This window comes from Mycteria americana, chromosome 9, assembly GCF_035582795.1.
Source record: "Mycteria americana isolate JAX WOST 10 ecotype Jacksonville Zoo and Gardens chromosome 9, USCA_MyAme_1.0, whole genome shotgun sequence".
Classification (NCBI taxonomy): domain Eukaryota; kingdom Metazoa; phylum Chordata; class Aves; order Ciconiiformes; family Ciconiidae; genus Mycteria; species Mycteria americana.
The window spans coordinates 8555710-8573287 of record NC_134373.1 but is presented as its reverse complement, the minus strand read 5'-3'; the positions used below and the strand labels follow the sequence as shown (position 1 = coordinate 8573287).

Below are 17578 nucleotides of genomic sequence, written 5' to 3'. Positions count from 1 at the left end.
CTGTTGCACTAAAGAATGCAACAGTTTAACAGTTTATTATTAGTCTCCTCATTTCTTTTACCTGTGACTAATGAATGTCTCATTTCAGAGTATTTTATAGCAAAAAATCTCTTACCTATGTATAAGTCTGTCCTTCCCTGAATTACAAATAAAGTTTTTTTACCTTATGCATGGGAACTTACACATCTCAGAAAACTGAGTGTTACATTTTTTTCCTAATACCATTTTCCATCTTTCCCTTTCTCCCTTCCCATTCACTATGTCACTCCAAATAATTCAAATACAATCATCACTTTTGAGCCTGAGCAGCCAGGTGTCAATGCTTTTGACAATTTATCTTGAAACAAACAGAAGCTCAGTCCAAGGCGTGGAGTGAAAACATGTCCTGTGGGCCTTTCTGAGAGCAGATAGTATCTTTGACACACCCATTGACATAAAATGCTGTTTCAAATAAAGAAAATGATAAATACTACAGTCAGTTTTTCAAGGAATTCCCATGTAAGCCTCTTAATTGGCATATGTTGATTTTATTATGCAGGTGTTTGAACAAACTTAGTTGAATAATACGGCATTAATGCAGTTTATGCATTAATGGCACACAGGTGATTGAGCAGGAAAGGTTGAATACATGCGGTGTTCTGCCTGATAACCCAAACCACTCTGGACCCAGCTCCTTCGCCGACCAGGCACAAGACGACTCTTGTGCTACTGATATCAACCCTCTCGTCAGGATTCAGCAGCACATCTTTGATGCAGCGTTGGAGAGGGTGACTAATTCAACCTCTCATCCTCTCCTGTGTCTGCATTTGCCAACCCAAACCCAGTAGCTCTCTTGGTATGTTATGGTGATGTCCGTTGAGACTGGTTAACTGATCCATGGGTACCTCTCCCAGAAGCTCAGTCCTTCAGATGCAATCCCTTTCAGGATTAAATAAAACCAAGACATCTTTCCTCAGTTTTTGGCTTACCTGGGAGTGGGAAGCATACATGGAAGCTATAAAAACAGTGGCCTATGTTAAAAAATAGCAATTGTTTTAACATACGATTTTTAATAGTTTTGTGCTAAAGCAATCCCATCTTGTAAAGCTAGGCTTGCTCGATTGCATGGGAGACAATGTCATCTCTTAACAAAGCGCTAGCTGTGGCTCAGCTCCCTTAACAAATCCAACTGCACCGAAACTTTAGTTAAAATTAGGTCTCTTGCTGAGTCTGCCCAACTCTTCAGAGGACAATTCAAGATTCAGTGAGCCAGAAATAAAGAGGGAACATGACAAATAGTACTTACATGGCACTTCCCTGCAAGCAGAGGACCTGTGTTTCATTCTAGTCTCCTGGGAACGTTTCTTTTTTAAACGTGCATTGGATAAAATATAGCAAAGTAAGAGAGTTCCCTAACCATTAAGCTTGAGGAGACATACTTCCTCCTGCACACTTTCTTTCTGGTCAGATTATTTCTGAGTTACGCAAGTCCTTCATCAGATCTGGCTCCAAAAGTTTTAAAAAATAAGATAACGCAGAGATTTAATTGCACTCCAGCCAAATTTTGTGGACAAAACCCCAAAACAACAACAAAACCCTACCTACCACTCAGCTGTGTTTTTTAAAGGCATAAATGAGAGACAGATGCCACTGAAAGTGAAGTACATGTGAAGGTGCAAGGGCTAGGTGCCTACAGTATTGCTTTGTATGCTTATGAACAACAAGGTAGAAGCTGAACGTAATGACGACTTACGCCTCCGTTTATACTGGGACATGACTGGCAGATCCCAGGGGGGCCAGGAGCTCCAGGAGTCCCCGGCTGCCCCGGAGGGCCAGGAGCACCGTTTCTGCCTGGAACCCCAGGAGGACCCTGCAAAGACACAAACAGAGCAGGTACAGACGTCAGCACTTGCCTCCAACTGCAAGGGCATTGGGGGACAAATCCTTCCATTGGTAACAGTCTGTGTGACTGTGGTGGGAAACTGTCTCTATTAAACATAACTAAGACCACAACTGAACATTCAGGAAAGACATAGACAGTAGACAAAATTCACACATGGAAACACTTCTTAGTTGCTGGAGCCTTATTGCAGCTGGTATTTGATCAAACACACTAGAAATATTAAACAGGTCAATTCCTGAATCTAAAATTAATACTGCTAGTGGAGTCCATAGATTTCTTTTTTTCCAACTGGGAAGAAATAGAACAAAAAATAACAAATGTAATACAGTTTGGACTAAACTCTCTCTCTCTCCAGTTTAACTTTTTGAGAGTTTTGTTGAAGCTAAAGGGCTACTTCAAAATAACTATATGGGTATGGCACAGTCCTGCAGACATCCTGCAGACAATGAAAGCTGGACATCTTGGACTTCTCAGCAGCTTGAACAGGATATAGAACACTATAGGAACTGGCTCTTGATTTCATTAGTTTCCTTGGGGAAAAAAAAAAGCTGCACTTACAGGGTCTCCTTTGGGGCCTTGCTTGACTTCTCCAGGAGTCTAGAAAAAAAGAAAAAGTAATTAAATTAAGAAAGAAAATAAAAATAAAATGGAAAACTGAATACATACATATATATATATATATAAACAAGAGGAAAACACATTCAAACAGTGGAATATAGTTTTATCAAATGAATTCCATTTATTCAGCATATTTGAAAGCTGTGGGATTTTCGGTCACTCTTTCATCTGCATTTTCACGGTTCATCCATAAAGCTACACCTCTCCTGTAGGCAAAAACTTGGCACTAATGAAGTCAGTAGAGCTTTGCCATTGAGTACAATGGGGACAGAAGTCCACCGTGGAAAGCTGTAAGGGACAGTTTTCTTGTATCCTTCTCAGTCCAGCACGTTAAGTGTGATAATGTAGCTAATTTTAATTTCCCAGATCTACTCCTCCAATTTATTTATTTTTCAATTAATAATTCAGTTACACGTTACTATCTGGATTCTCAATTAATAGTTCAGAACAGGTTTTATGTATTCAGCTGCTAGTGGTAGCAAAGAATATTCAGCTGATACTATCTTGGATCTTTCAAGGTGACATACACCATCCAAGGTCAGCAGGACAGCTTCTAGTGGGCTGACCAAACTCTTCTATATCGAAGACAGAGGCTGGAGGAAGTAGTCCACATGTCCTTTATTATCAGGAACCACAGAACGGATAAAAGAGTCTCTAGACTCAACAAGAGAGGGAGCTGTGCTTAAATCTCCAGCATACTTGTATGTACCACTCGTTTACACCTCTAAAACTGTTCAGTGAAGTAGCTCAGGGAGTCCTGGAAGCAGTACAGTTGCACTAGCATGGTACAACTAACACTAGGTGATGTATTTGTATGGCATTTCATGTTTAAGCAGATATACTACAGAGCTGCAGAAATACATCTTCTCCCTTTCTATTCCATATACGCATCTCTTCCACTCTCTTCTTTCATCTTCTAGATAAGAATCTTCAATGTGCCTGTGGATCTGCATACTTTAACAGAATCTCATGGATCTTGAACAAGGATGAAATGTTCAGATAACCTTAGAGCTCAATATAGCTGGCTCACCCACTGAAGCAGTTTAGGCAGGGGACTTGGCATGCACTAAAATTCTTGATTTTCCTGAGGTTAAGTTGCTGCAACTGGATTAGATAATGCTGGTCTCTATAAACAAGACGATGATAAATTAGCAATGTAGGGCTTGGATCACCTTTCCTTTGCAGGGGATTAAGTCAGCAATAACTCTGCAAAAGGAAATTTACTCTGTGATGATGTAGAATTGAGTTGATAAGAAATGCAGACTCGCAGTACACTGTGAAAATTGTCTAACTTTCCTTAACTCTGTGTTGGCATTAGTTTCATGGATATAGATTGAGCATGCAGTCAACAAATGAGCTGTTTGTTTTTTTCCCATGCTTTTCTGTAAAATGAAAAACGTAATGGCTAATTGTTCCCCTCTGTCCCTTTCTACTATTTATCTGTGCCTGTTGTCTATGTAAAACTAGGTTGAAGGACTTAATGCTTTCAGCTGCACAGCCCAAAGGACTAACAAGTATTTTATCAGATCTGGTACCAACTCTCTGATAGAATACAGATGTATTCTTGAAATTAACAAAAAAGATAAAACTCCGTGAAAGTTCAAGCTGTTTTTTAATTTGATTTGGCAAAATTTGCCCATCCTAAGTATTTGTCTAGAGTCAGAAAGTGACAAACTTAGCATTAAAAGAAAAGTGTTTAAGAGCATCTAAAAGAAAATGAATTGAGGTTGACATGGATCAAGAAGGCGGCAACTCCAAAGCAACAACATTGAGAACAAACTTACTCTTGTAGGTTGTGGTGTTGTTTGTGGACAAACTGGACAGCACTCTCCAAAGGGAATCTCTGGGTTGGGACAGTCCAGCTCCTGATCGTCACAGATTATGTCATCGCAGAGAACAGATCCCGAGTCGCACACACAGATTTGGCATGGCTCTGGTTTCCAAACATCCCTGTCAGCATAAACCTGCCCAAGATGGGTACATCCTGCGACTGGAAAGAAAGACAAAATAGTCTTCAATATTATATCAAATGTGTTTTCCGAATCAAAGATGAATAACATGAAAGCTGTTGGATAGTCTGTTTTGTTTTCTACTGTAATATAGTTTATGCGTGTGAAGTAAAAGGCTGAATACTTCTCTCCAGACACTGGGAGGATCTGTTACATTAATTGCAGAGTCTGCTCTGCATCTATAAATAGACATCAATGGAAATCTCCTGGAGCTGATCCAAAGCCCAATTAAATCTGTGATAATCTTCCGTCTCGAGTAATTTTAGTGTCAGACTCAGTTACTGTGTAATTAGCAATGGAATTCTCTGCTGCAGCTAAAAAGCAAAGGTGCCAAGTCTCTCAAACAAGTGTATCATTGGCCCCCATGTACCAACATGAGCACTTACACATGGATGCAGAATAAGCTGTCTGTCCAGCACGAACTGTTGTCGCTAGCATCTTGCATTAATAGCTAGCGCCCAGTGTTTTCAAAGTGTTTTTTGAAAGCCAACGTATGCGATAGATCTAAAAGAATGTTCACATTAATTGCCCGAATGGCTTGCAATTAATGTGTCATCTGGCACGCTCAAATGTTACAAATGTCTGTATTTTCAGAAAAAAAACATTGTTCATCTGTAATATTCATGGCTTTGTGAAGTCCTTCCAACAGCTATTCTACTGATCAAATTTGTTGTAGATAATGAATTTGAAGAGACTGATGAAAACCAGCTTCAAACAGTAAATTTTGGGTTTGTATTTTCTTAGAGAAACAAGATCCAGAAAGCCCAGCCATTTAAGCAAACAATATGAAAATAACACTACAAAGTTAGACAAGCTCCTTGTAAGTTTTGTAGGAGTTATTAGAAGTCTCAGATTGCAAATATAAGTATCAGTGAATGTCTTGAATAATGGATAAGATTTTTTCCATGAATAATTCAAAATAATTCAGTTTACAAACACAAAATTCTAGAGAAAGAGTTATTTGTATACCTACGTTGTCCTTAAAACTTTAATATCAGAGTAAGTTACCTACTACACATCACCCTTCAAAAAGAAAAAAAATGCCAAAAGATGTAATTCAAAGCTCTGACATTAAAATTACCACTGGCTCCAGACAGAAAATTCTGAACGCCATCAAATTGTTGTAATGGTCTAGTGCAGTCCATTCCTATAGCTTATGCAGTCCCTTTTTCTTTTCTCACATGCCGCATCTTTCATCTCTGTTTTTTCTCTTTTCCACTATTGCGTTAGCACACTGGTCTCTTTTTTCTCTTTACAGTCTTTGTTTTTCTTTCTCTCTGTATTTGTGGGTATCTGTTTCCATACCCACACCCATGCTCTTTGGCATGGTACACACTTGGACGTGTTCCCTCTCTTCTCATGCTTTTTCTGCTTCAGTCCCTTTTTCATTTTAATCTTTCCCATAACACCTAACTTCCCTTTTCATCTTCCCTGAATCCTCTTGTCTTTCGTACCTGAACAGTTCACCTTCTTTACTACCATGTACTCAACTCAGCTTAGTTTTTCAGACTGTGCTCCCTTCCCAGTGTCTCACTCAGCTGCTTTTCCTTGTCCGTATTAACTCGACTTTTTCCTCTATGTCACCCATGAAATTCATCGCCTCCCCGTATGAGCTCTGTCAGGGCAATGGGGAATACAACCAAGACCTCCCGGCTCCCTGAGTGGAGAGCCAGAGCGGGGCTCTCAGAGCAGGGCACTGCATGGACAGGAGGTCTCTTTTCCCAATTTCAACCCCACTACAGGCTTTCTGCGTACACCAACTTAGGTTATTTCTGCACTTTGGTTATAAAAGAAGCAAACAGGAAAATGTTGACTTCTCAAGGCTGACACTACTTATGGTTAAGAGTTGGTTTTGACCACCAGCTTGATTAGAACAACAACAAGATGCAAAAAGCTTCAAAAATCCTTTTCAGACATTTTCAAGTCAATGTTTTTTCTGTGCCTGATATCAGGCTGGGAGCCAGTATTTTACCCTTCTTTGACAACACAAAAAATCTTAAAATCTAAAACATTCCAGCGGCATATGAAAACTAATCCCCCTTGGACAATTTCTATCACTTAGAAATTCACTTTTTCCTTTTCCCTTTGCTTCTCCACCTTTTGGGCCTCACCAGAAACTTCAGATCCTGCACAAGAGAGGTGGAGAAGAGCTGCTTATTTCCAGGACAGCATCTTCCTCACACCCACCATGACACAGGGTCATGGCATCAGATGCTGCTTCAAAGGACACCACCTAACAGCCACTACCTCTGAAGAGGATCTAGACATCCTTTCTTAGTCCACCAAGCTAGATCTAGTTTCTAAAAAAGTTGCTTGGTTTCCCAGCTCTCGCACCACAGAATCATGTCAGTGGATCCCGGGCAAATAAGCTGACTCTCTGCTTAAGTAATTGCTGACTGTTTCTGCGAGAAACATTTTCCTCCTTTAACAAACCAGGATTTCACTGCGGGCACTTAGGAAAAAAGCAAATTGCCCAGCCTTGACAAGAGTAGCGACAAATGTTCCCTGACAAACAAGAAGGCTGAAATATATTTTAAAAATGAGAAGAGCAGCATTATGAATGAAATCTTTTTTATAGCCTCTCCAATGACTCATGAAAAAACCTGAATTATGAAGTGGCAAAAGCTGAGTAGCTCAGTGGACGAGTGGTTCGCTGTATACAAGAAGACCTCGAAAGCAGTATGCTGTGGGAGGCAGAATACCATCAAAGCTACTGGGGAGGTTAGAGCTTGTTAGCTATCTAAAAGGAGCTGGTGGGACCCGCCCTAGAGAGCAGGGGTGGGCAGAGCTCCACTTCACCTGAGAGCGATGCACTCAGCCGCCACTCTGCTTAAGCACTTCCCAGCTCCACAGGTTAAAACGTCTTTCTCATTTACAGACATAATGAGGAAGGGAAGAGATGATTTTTCTGTAGTTTAGGGGAAAGCCTAGTTTATACATAATTGTTAAACAAAAATACCATGATACCGATCTCAAAGACTTAATACTGCTACTGTGTGCACATGTAATGTACAGTTATATGAATTGCATACACAAATTAAAAAATGCATAGTGTACACACACTTCTGTACCCATAAGATGTGTCTGATTATCTCTAATATTCAGATTTTCAGCTCTCAGTATCGCTTCCTTATCCTTTCAAAAACCACAATTTTTTAAAGTATGTATTTGAGAGAGCAAAGTTCTTATTCACGAGGACATTAATATCCAAGAATTTGCATTTTCATATGTCAATTTTTTCTTCATCCTTACTTCATTTTCTTTGATTTTTTTTGTTGTTTTGTTATTTCCAGAGATGTCATCCTGCTGCCTTACAGTGAAGAGGACAGCTTGAAAGGGGAGCAGAAAAGGGCCATCTTTCCCATATTTTTGCACTGCTGGTTAGAAGAGATTCTGTTTTCAAGACAGCTGCTCTTTTCTGAAGCAGAGGCTTTTCTCAGTGACGAATTTTTCACACTGAGAATACTCACCTTTCCATATTTTAGTCAACAATATCGATGAAAATCATGGAAATTTAAAATGTGTCACAAAATGACTGCCATAATTTTACAGTAATAAGGAAATAAAGCAGATTTCTCTACATTTCACGAGGCTGTCATTCAGTTATTCTACAGTAGATGGCATCATTTAACAGAAAGAAAAGAGACAAAAAATTGAAGCCATCTGGATATAATGACGTTCATATTTGCTTCTAACTTTCTGGACATTGTTAAATGAATTAAGAAATAAGCTAGGAGAGCTGCAATGAAAACCATTGCGGCCTTTGGCAGAATGAAAGTATTAAATAGGTTTCCAAAGGAAACTTACATCTGGGAAGACTTAGTCTGTTCAAGACACCCCCTCTGTGCTCAGATGTAGATCTGTGTGTCAGCATGTTATGACATAATGCATTTTGCATTGCTCATAAAGATTAACCGTTAGCTCCAAAATCCTTTGGAAAGCTGATTTGTGCTAAAGTACTGGCAAGTAACATATAGGAATAATAAGGTTATAAAAAAAGCTGACTTGCCTACTTCTAGATTGGCAGTAAAACAGTCACATACTTGCCTTAGCCAGCTTTTCTTATTGATTCCTAAACATATATATTAGCCTAAGATTTTAAAAAATATTAGAACTCGACAGTATTCGCCTATGGCAATGCAAAATCTTATTCTTCTTCCCAAAGCCCCTATATACAGTGGCTATACAGCACTTCACTTCGATGGCAGTTATTGCAATGGTTTGTTGGAAGCTGTGTCAATCTCTGATTCCTTGTACAAAACATTAAAGTTTAATATTTGAAAGCCTGAATAACTTTGCATTTATGCTGTTTACTGAGCATTCAAATTTTTAAATATTTTGCTGTCAGTAGCATTTCCCTGGGCCAGCCTAAAAAGTGAAGAAAAGAAAAAAAGGCAACACAATCTTCGTCATATGCTGGTTTTGAATCATTTCCCATTTTCTAAGCAGACTAGCAGCTGTATGTAAGCAGACCAATAGGGAAAGATGAAAGGAAAATCACCATTTAGTCTCAAAGGACCTATAAGTGTGGTACACAAAAGAGCCCAAATGAGTACAGGGGAAAACAAATATGGTTGTTGTAGGGCCTGAAGGATGATAGATATTATATGGGACATAATCCCGATTCCAGTGAGGTGAATGGGAACTTGTTATCGAGTGCTATGACCTGACAAGCTGACCTGTTTTTGGCTTTGCATTTGTGCAAGCACCGTGATCATGACTTAACCACATTTAGATGGCAAAAGGAAAAAATCTCCTAATAGTATCCTGAAAAACCACAGGCTTTTCCACTTTGGACAAAGCAAATGTCCAGCTATTGCATTAGTAGCAGACTCACATATCCCATTTGCAGAGATGTGACTAAATGGTTAGAAATTAAAGAACGTCTTGAACTTGTCTGGTTCTGTCTCAGAAAGGGCAATAGTCCACACAGAGGTGACTCATGATCCTCCAGCAGCGGCTCGCTGATGGCTTGGGAAGCAAAACCAAGGAGCTTTGATCTGCGAGAATCTGATCACAAACACAATGAGTCAAGCAAACAGTTTCTGCTGTTATTTAAAGTGAATCTGGTAAAGGCTAAAGCACTGAGATGAAGGAGGCCTTGCCTCTAACTTTGACTGGATCCAAAGTCTGCTGAAGCTAAGAAGGGTCTTTCTGTTGCTTTTTATGGACTTTTAACTGTACAAAGCCTGCGCTTCCTCACTCTGACCTGGTTTTTGGTAATCTGCTTTACAGGATGGCTATGTCAGAAAGTGTTTTTACATTTCTTCTATAGTAAATACATCTATTTACTGTGTATTCCAGCACTGTTTTACACCAAAGGACAAAGGACTGTTTAACCAAAGGACAAAGTAGAAAGGAGGTATATTGTTCATTTTCAATGGAAATGCTATAATTCTCCCCTACACTGGAGTAGATGGAAGAATCCATCCCAGCGTCTGCAGCATCGCTGCTTTCCATTTACTGAGCAGAAAAGAATGCCATGGCGTCTACCTCGAAACAAATGGTTTGGGCTCCCTGTCTGGTATTATGATGATGTTTATAAGAAAATCAAACATACTCGTTCCATCCTGTGATCAGTAATGGAAACAAACGGACTCTCATAATGAACTAATTGGCTTGCTGAGCCAGAATGGCCTGGTTTGTCCACATGTTCTCCTGTCAGGTAAGTGCTGAGTACTTGAAAAGTCTGAAATAGTGTCTGTTTCATAGGATTCAGGAAAAGAGGTGGAAATACAAGAAAAGAAATGGTTTAACAGCATTTTTTTTTTCAACTGCAAGGCCTACAGACATTCTCTCAGCTGGAATTGCCTTAGAACAACCAGCTAATTAACTGAATCCATTTCACACGGTGCAGGAGGACGTAAGGGCCAATTTGGGCATACCTACCTATTAGGACATTTTCAGATTTAATGGTACTGATGTAATATTTCATAAGGCTTGTCCACCATGTGATTGGAGGTATCAGGAATGACACCTCAATTGATAAAACATTTAAATGCAGGCTGTGAAAAATCAAAGTGGGTCCATCTTAAAAATCCTTTCCTGCTCCATGTCCTGTAGGAAGAAGAACTGCTATTGGGTGGAATGGAAAAAGAGTACGAATGAATGGTTCACAGATTTCCCAAGTTTCACACCAAAAAGGATGCCTACATCCTGTGCTTGCAGACTGAAACTGAAGCTTTCTTACTTCTAGGGATGCTTGTCTGCCAAAAAAGCTGGTGTTTGAACAGTTCTGCCACTGCGCCAGTCCCAGACGTTTTTCTCTTTACTCAGATGCAGAGCAAGAAAGAGAAAGCAGCATAAAAGAATGCTGGTTAATCATAGTACTGTACTTGTCTGTCAGAGGTATTGCAGAAAGGAGGCATGCACTTTTTCACTGGCAATATATAAAAGAGGCTGGATTCTCAGGCAAAGGATCATTATGTCATGCAGCCAAACTGACCTTGCTCTGAGACCCACCCGATCTGTCTTTCAGATTACAAAAATGGAAAAAAAACCCAGGCCTGCACTGGTACAAACAAGTATTTGCATTTTAAACAAATCATTGCTTGTTCATCTTTCATCTTTATAAGCTCCAAATGCTGCAACCTTTCTGCAGCTTTTAGAAATTTTAGAAATATCAGGATTAAAAAATATCCTTATGGCCTATTTGCTATCAAGTAAAACACAAAATGCCTGTATTTTCCTTGCAGATTACTGGCTTTTTCCTAATCTTTCAAAGTGCGATTTAAGTACTCTAATTTTTCTCCTTTATCTTCAGAGGGCTATTGTTCTTCTCAAAGGTAATGTGGTCTGAAGTGGCTGAATCTGTCACATTGTTCTGTCTCAACATTTATGTTTCACAAATTGCTCTATTCAGGCACGCATGTTGACACCCTTGAATGATGTTCTTCACGCAATTCTAAAGGTCACCCTGCCACATAGGCGTTGCTTTGAAATAGGGACCAGCGATATCCCATCAGAAATGTTGTTACACAACAGCCCCACTGGCTTCAACTAGCGTCCGGCGTGAAAAACAATGGCAGAAGAGTTTTCTTGTTTCAAAACTGCTAGTAGGAAAACAAAGTGCAAGGAGGGTTCTTTTGTTTGTTTAGTTGGTGCGGGTTGTTTTTGGCAGAACTGTCATTTCAACTGACTCATATGAGGGGCAGGATAGAGCAGACTGCTGTATATCTATCACCGTGCTGCTTTCTTGGGGCTGCCCAGAGAATTGTTATACCTGTTTCTGAACTTATAAGTCATTTTGAGAAAAACACCTGATGGATGCAAGAGTTGGTTATACTCCTTTTGTCGTTAGCTATTCCTCGACAACATCATGGCCTAAATTGTTTTTTGTAAGGGAGGAAGATATTCCTGAATGACCATCTGTATTGAGATGTTATTCTGGGATTTCCTCTGAAAGTCCTCTCTCAACAGGTTGACCCTGCAACTCAGACAATTATATTTATACTTCTGTCTTTTTAGTAGAGATAGAGCTCTTTTGCTATAATCTGCAGAATGTGTATCATTCATTCCTGATTAAGGGTAAACGCTGCCTGCTCAGAACCTCCTTTGATTTTACCGGGCTTTGGATCAGACCTAAAGAACATCAACTTCTAATTATTCTGGTGGGAACTGAAGTTCTTCAGTGCCTGACAGATCAAACCTTTTAATAAGGGTAACTATTTGCATTAGAGCAGGACACACGGTAAGTACAAATTTCATCTTAATTCAGTGCATTCAATGCCTTTTAGAGGGACCATTGCATAATTTTTCAGTCACTCTTCCAATTCTTGGTAAAACGCCTGTGAGATTTTTCCATCTCCTCTGTTCTTATGTTACAATATTTTTTGGCACATCACCTTTTGTGCCATTTGGTGTCACTCTAAAAATAAGCAGCAGGCTGCAATCACTTTATTTGTGGCTATTTAGTTGTAGCGCTGGCATAAATTCTCACTACTCTGTAGTAATCTGATTTTAATGTGCTTCTTGTCTTCAGAGTGAATGATGCCAAATGGCACAAAGACTTGTGTCTTAAACCAAGCAGAAACTGACATAAATTCAAGGTCTGATGTGATTACTGATGATTTTATGGATTTATTAGTTTCTTGAAACATACATCCTGCCCACTCCTTGGGCAGTCAATGAAGACTTCTATGGTCAGAGTCCAAGTGTCACGGTAATCTTAATTTTGAACACTTGAACACATGAACACTTCCAATTTTATTCCATAATAAGCTGGCCTAACATATTTCTAAAGAAAAGCAATAGCTTCATGCTCAACATTATTAGGATCAATTAAGTGGAAAAATTTACCAAAATCCAGCACAACATTTTGTCAGAACTTTAAAAAAAAAATCAGCCCCAAGGTATATCTCAAAGACATACTTCTGCGTTTCTGATTTCAGCTAGGACCAGGAATAGTTTATAACATTGGAGGTTCTTTGCAACATTTCTTGCAGCAGGTCTGTCCTGGCAAGAATAAAGAAAAACTGGAAAAGTCATTGTGTAGAAGCAGGTTTCCCAGACTGTACAACCAGTCTGACAGATCCAAAGAACCATGGAAGTGAGGTTCAGCTTCTGACCCGCTAAGTGAAAGGGAACCATTGGAAACCGATAATTGTTACAGCTTGCTCTACATAGCACCTCGTGTAAAACACTGAACTATAACTACTTAATTCAGGATACTTCAAGCTTCTCGCAAGATAAAACCCAAAGGCTGCGTGGGGGAAAAAAAGTATGATTTTTGTTTTTCATTGCCTAACTTTGTAATTAAAACAATTTTTATCAGGTGATTAATGTTTCAAGTGGGACATGATCTTCTCTTTCCCCTTAGCTCAGTGAGAGGGCTAACAATTTTATGCAATGCTGTTTCTGTGGTTTGCCTTGGAAGAAATCAGCTTGATTCAATGCTTCTCTCCTGAGACTGAAACAGATTGGAAATGTTACAGTACAGTATAGTACATATGGTAATATCATTTATATTTTCAGATACCTTGGACAAAGTCAGCCCCAATATAACTCCGTGGCCATAGTGAATTTACATCAGAGATGAGTAAAGCAGCAGGGGGTCAAATTCTACACTAACATAACTCCCTGCACAATTTTATTGATTTCCCTGTAATTTCAGAAGTTGGAAGTAAATGAAGGGTTTGGTTCTTGTATTTCATATTCCAGTGATGGATTAAAGAAGTCTGGCATATTGTCTAAAGAAAAGAATCATATGTTTGGCTGCCAATAAATTAAAGGTATTTGTAATTCAGAAGGTCGGGGGGGGATTATGAATGCACAGAGCATCATTAACCTAGTTTCATCTGCAAAACAGTTCGTATTCATTCACTCCTTATTCCAGTTTGTACTAATTCACCCCACATCCATTTTGGAGAGTTTGATGGATACACATGGCAGTATTTGAAATTCTTCTTAATCTGCCTCATAGAGGATATTAAATGGCTATTTGTACACTGGATACAACGTTCTTATTGTCAACTTCCTAAGGCTACTAAAGTGAGTATTGTGAGGGTTTTCTCAGAGTACCAAAGACAACTTAATTTTGGGGCCGCTTTTAAGTATCAAGTTCTACGCCTATTTTTCAAGCATGAAGACCTCAGGATCTTCCTAACTAATTCCCTCGTCAGGTAAAAACCCACACTTTAGGTGCGGTGAGGAGCCTGCAAGCACAGAGCTGACTTTTTATTAACAGAGGTCAGAAGCATTGCTACTGAAGTGGCTGCCTGAAGCCTGGCACACATTCAGCTCTCCCTGCTCTGTGCAGCAACAACGCCTGCTGGCACGGGCTGAGAATAAACAGGGCTGCGGAGCAGACGAGGGCTAGAACATCTTCAGCAGACCCAGCCAGATCCACCAGAGTTTATCCGCCGGAGTCCTTAAAAGGTATGAGTGGAAGAGCCTGAGCCAGAGAACACCTGATAAATGAAGAGGCTCTGTACTTTTTTTTGATTCTTCACTGGAAGAAGTTTACAACGCTCTTTCTCTCTTCAGCTGCTCTAACAGGAAAAGCATCAGTTGGACTTGAACGCCTCTCTTCTTTCCTTTTTCTCCCCCCCCTTCCATATTTATGCTATTCTGTTCATACAAAAAGAGGGATCTACAAAGAGGACCACCCTGCCAACGACTAAGCCACCAACAGGCTTAGAATATTGTGCAAAGAATCTTCGAAATGTCTGAGCAGATTTCAATTACTCTTTTCAAAGATTTGCAATTCCCACTACACAGCCTATTGTTTGCTTTCACTAGGACATTCTTCTCTTAAACAGCTGGCACAGAATGACTACAGCTCTGTAGGGAAACAAGCAAACACCATACAGTAGATTTAAAGCCAAGCACACAAAAAATACAATTTTTTTTAAAAGAGCCTCTCATGAACATAGAAGTATTTTCCAAGATAATATAAATTCTATTTTCGCTGCTTATAGCTGAAGGAAAGCGTGGGGGATATAGTTCATTCTCCTTTGATTCTCAGCGTGGCTATTACACTGAACACCAAAGGAACAATGAGCGATGCTTCCCAGATTTTCCATTAGCTGTGTTCGGGTGAGCAATTGTTTCTCTTGTGTCTGTTTGAAAAAGGAGCTGCAGTTTTGCCCTTGCCTCTTTTCCTAAAAGAAAATGGAAAGAAGGAAAAGAGCAAGAAGAAGAAGCACAAAGGGAAAGAATAGAGGTAAAGAGATGTTGGCAGCAGACAGCCTGCAAATGCACCAACTGGTCACTGGGTGTGAATTGTGGGGAATTTCAGTGGGAACTAATTATGTCCAGAAGTTTTCCAAGAACTGCCAGCATCAAATTGCTGTGGGAAGGAGTTTCCAGGCTCAGATCTACTGCTGCAAATGTGCATGGGGTGTTCCTGTGATTCTGCTGCCCTTCGCAGTGCTGGGGCTGGGAATAAAGCAGTGCCTGAAGCCACCATAGCAGCCCACAGCAGTTTTGCACATGGGAGGGAACCTTTTGCTGCCTGGCAGGAGAGCAGAGGTGCCTGTGCCACCCTCCAGGGTGGGATGCACGGCGACTGAAAGAGAAAATCAGCAGCAGAAAGGGATGGGTCTCCTGTGGCTGTGGACAGCTTTGTGTTATGCTGAAGGCCATTCTGGTACAAACTCAGCTAAAGTCTTAAACCTACAAGTCACATCCCCCATTTCTTGAGAGTCATTTGAGTGCCCCTTCAGCTGTAAGAGAAGGCCTAGGCTTTCAAAATAACAAAACACATTCAGCCTTAAAATATGTATCTTTCCATTATCATCACATTCTTCCTTTTCAATGTCCTGTCCATGCTTTCTTCTCCCTGGCAGACGTTTCTTCATGGAGTACTTGTGTGAGTCAAAGCAAGACAAAAATGTGCAGACATTGTTAAAGGAGGTACTGTTTTCATTCTCATTCTGATAGTTCACGTTTAAATGAAGGGTTTGACATAAATGAGGGAAAATGGAAGTAGTCTCTTAGCTAATCTGAAAGGAATCTCTTGTGCTGTACTTTCACTAAACAAAGCCGAAGTCCCAGAGCTGAAGTTTATCCAAACTAAAGCCAACAAATGGTTGTTGTTGGAGGGGGTTATATCATGTTTTCCATTGTCATTTTGACATGAAACAGGCAGAGCCTTCAACTTTGCAAACTCGGAGACAAGATCGGCTCTGAAGTGAAAATAAATAAATAAAAGCAGTGGTTGGAAGTAGGTTAGGTTTTCTCAAAGCAAAATGGAGAGAACCTTTCCTATGAAATACAAGATGAGAAAAAATAATGATTGCTTTAAAATATAAATGCAAAATATAATTTACTATGCTTCTGTGTGAAAGATGTATTGCTTTACAGTCACCAATGGAACTCATTCCTCCTTGCACCCTGCCGGCATTTAAGATAGGATAAGCACACCTCTCTAGCTCTGTTATGCTTACAGAAGAGACTTTCTGACTCCTGTAATATGTAATTCTTTACTGCCTGTGGAGATTATCAGTTCATCAGCCACAGCCAGGAGCAATGTAAGGGTTAATCTTTGAAATTGTTATACAGTCTCAAAGCAATGTGGGAAATATTAATGGCATGGTCCCTACACAAAAATATGGCAACCTTATTTCCCTGAAACACAAAGCATCTGACTGTGCTGAATGGAGAAAGGTCAGGAAATTCTGTGGGAATTCCCTACAGATTTTTCCAGGGACAAAACACCTCTTGTCAGGGAAGCCATGGAGAGGACAGAAAGTAAAGCTTCATAAACGCTGTGCCTCGCAAGATTCAATGGAAGACAGACAATGCATAGAGGGGTAGCTGTCCTGCAGCAGTAACTAAGCCAGAGCACTGGCTCCCGTATGTAGTAGCAGCATGGCCACGGGAAGCCAACTGCAGTGAGTCACCATGCAGCATCTCTGTAACAGAGGTAACAGCACCGTGAGCGGCACAGCCCCAAACAACCTTCTCTCCAGGACGAATCCACTGGATCCCCTGGGCTGGACATGGGCAGCATGCTTAGGGCCAGGGGCTGCAGCATTCTTCTGTGCCCTCCCCTCAACAGCCTGACCTGAAGGTACAGAAACAAAATAACACTTCTTGCATCACTTCTGGAGAAGGAATCACATCTGTGCCCAGTTCTCCTTCTGTACAGGGTATATTATCATGGATGTGTCGAAGACGGGGTAGGCTGGTAAAGTATTGCATCAGGTAAAATGATGACACTAAAATTTTTCTTCCATTTTGCGTTGAAGGTTATTTATCATCTGCCAAAAAACCAAAATCTGAACGTCTCAAAACTGTAGACATACAGGTGGTAGGTACTGAACTCTAAACCACGTTCAAGTTGTGCAATCTACAATTTACCAAACTACCACAAGGAGAACGAGAGAACAGTTGTCATGTTGAATGAGAAAAGATTTTATTATACCCTTTCCAAGTTTGAGTTTTATTTTTTGTGGGTGTTGCCAATAATAAATTGAATTTTGCTCCATCTCATCAAATTTCTGTAATGATGTGGGAATCTAATCCAGTTACTTCAAGACCAATAAAACCCATTTTGTTAACAACATATCTTTACCATTGCCAACAGCTTTCCTTTTCTTAGCTGAGATCTTTTGCCTAGTTTCTT

General features: G+C 40.0%; 1 protein-coding gene across 2 annotated transcripts in view; it reads right to left on the bottom strand.

Annotated features, from left to right (window-relative positions):
• Window positions 1–17578, bottom strand: part of COL3A1 (collagen type III alpha 1 chain) — a 53174-nt gene that overhangs the window by 30576 nt on the left and 5020 nt on the right. For both annotated transcript variants that reach the window (XM_075511819.1, XM_075511820.1), the window contains exons 2-4: window positions 4285–4490; window positions 2441–2479; window positions 1733–1849 (exon numbers count right to left, since the gene is read on the bottom strand). In XM_075511819.1, the coding sequence (XP_075367934.1) occupies window positions 1733–1849; window positions 2441–2479; window positions 4285–4490 (362 nt within the window). The remainder of the gene's footprint in view (window positions 1–1732; window positions 1850–2440; window positions 2480–4284; window positions 4491–17578) is intronic.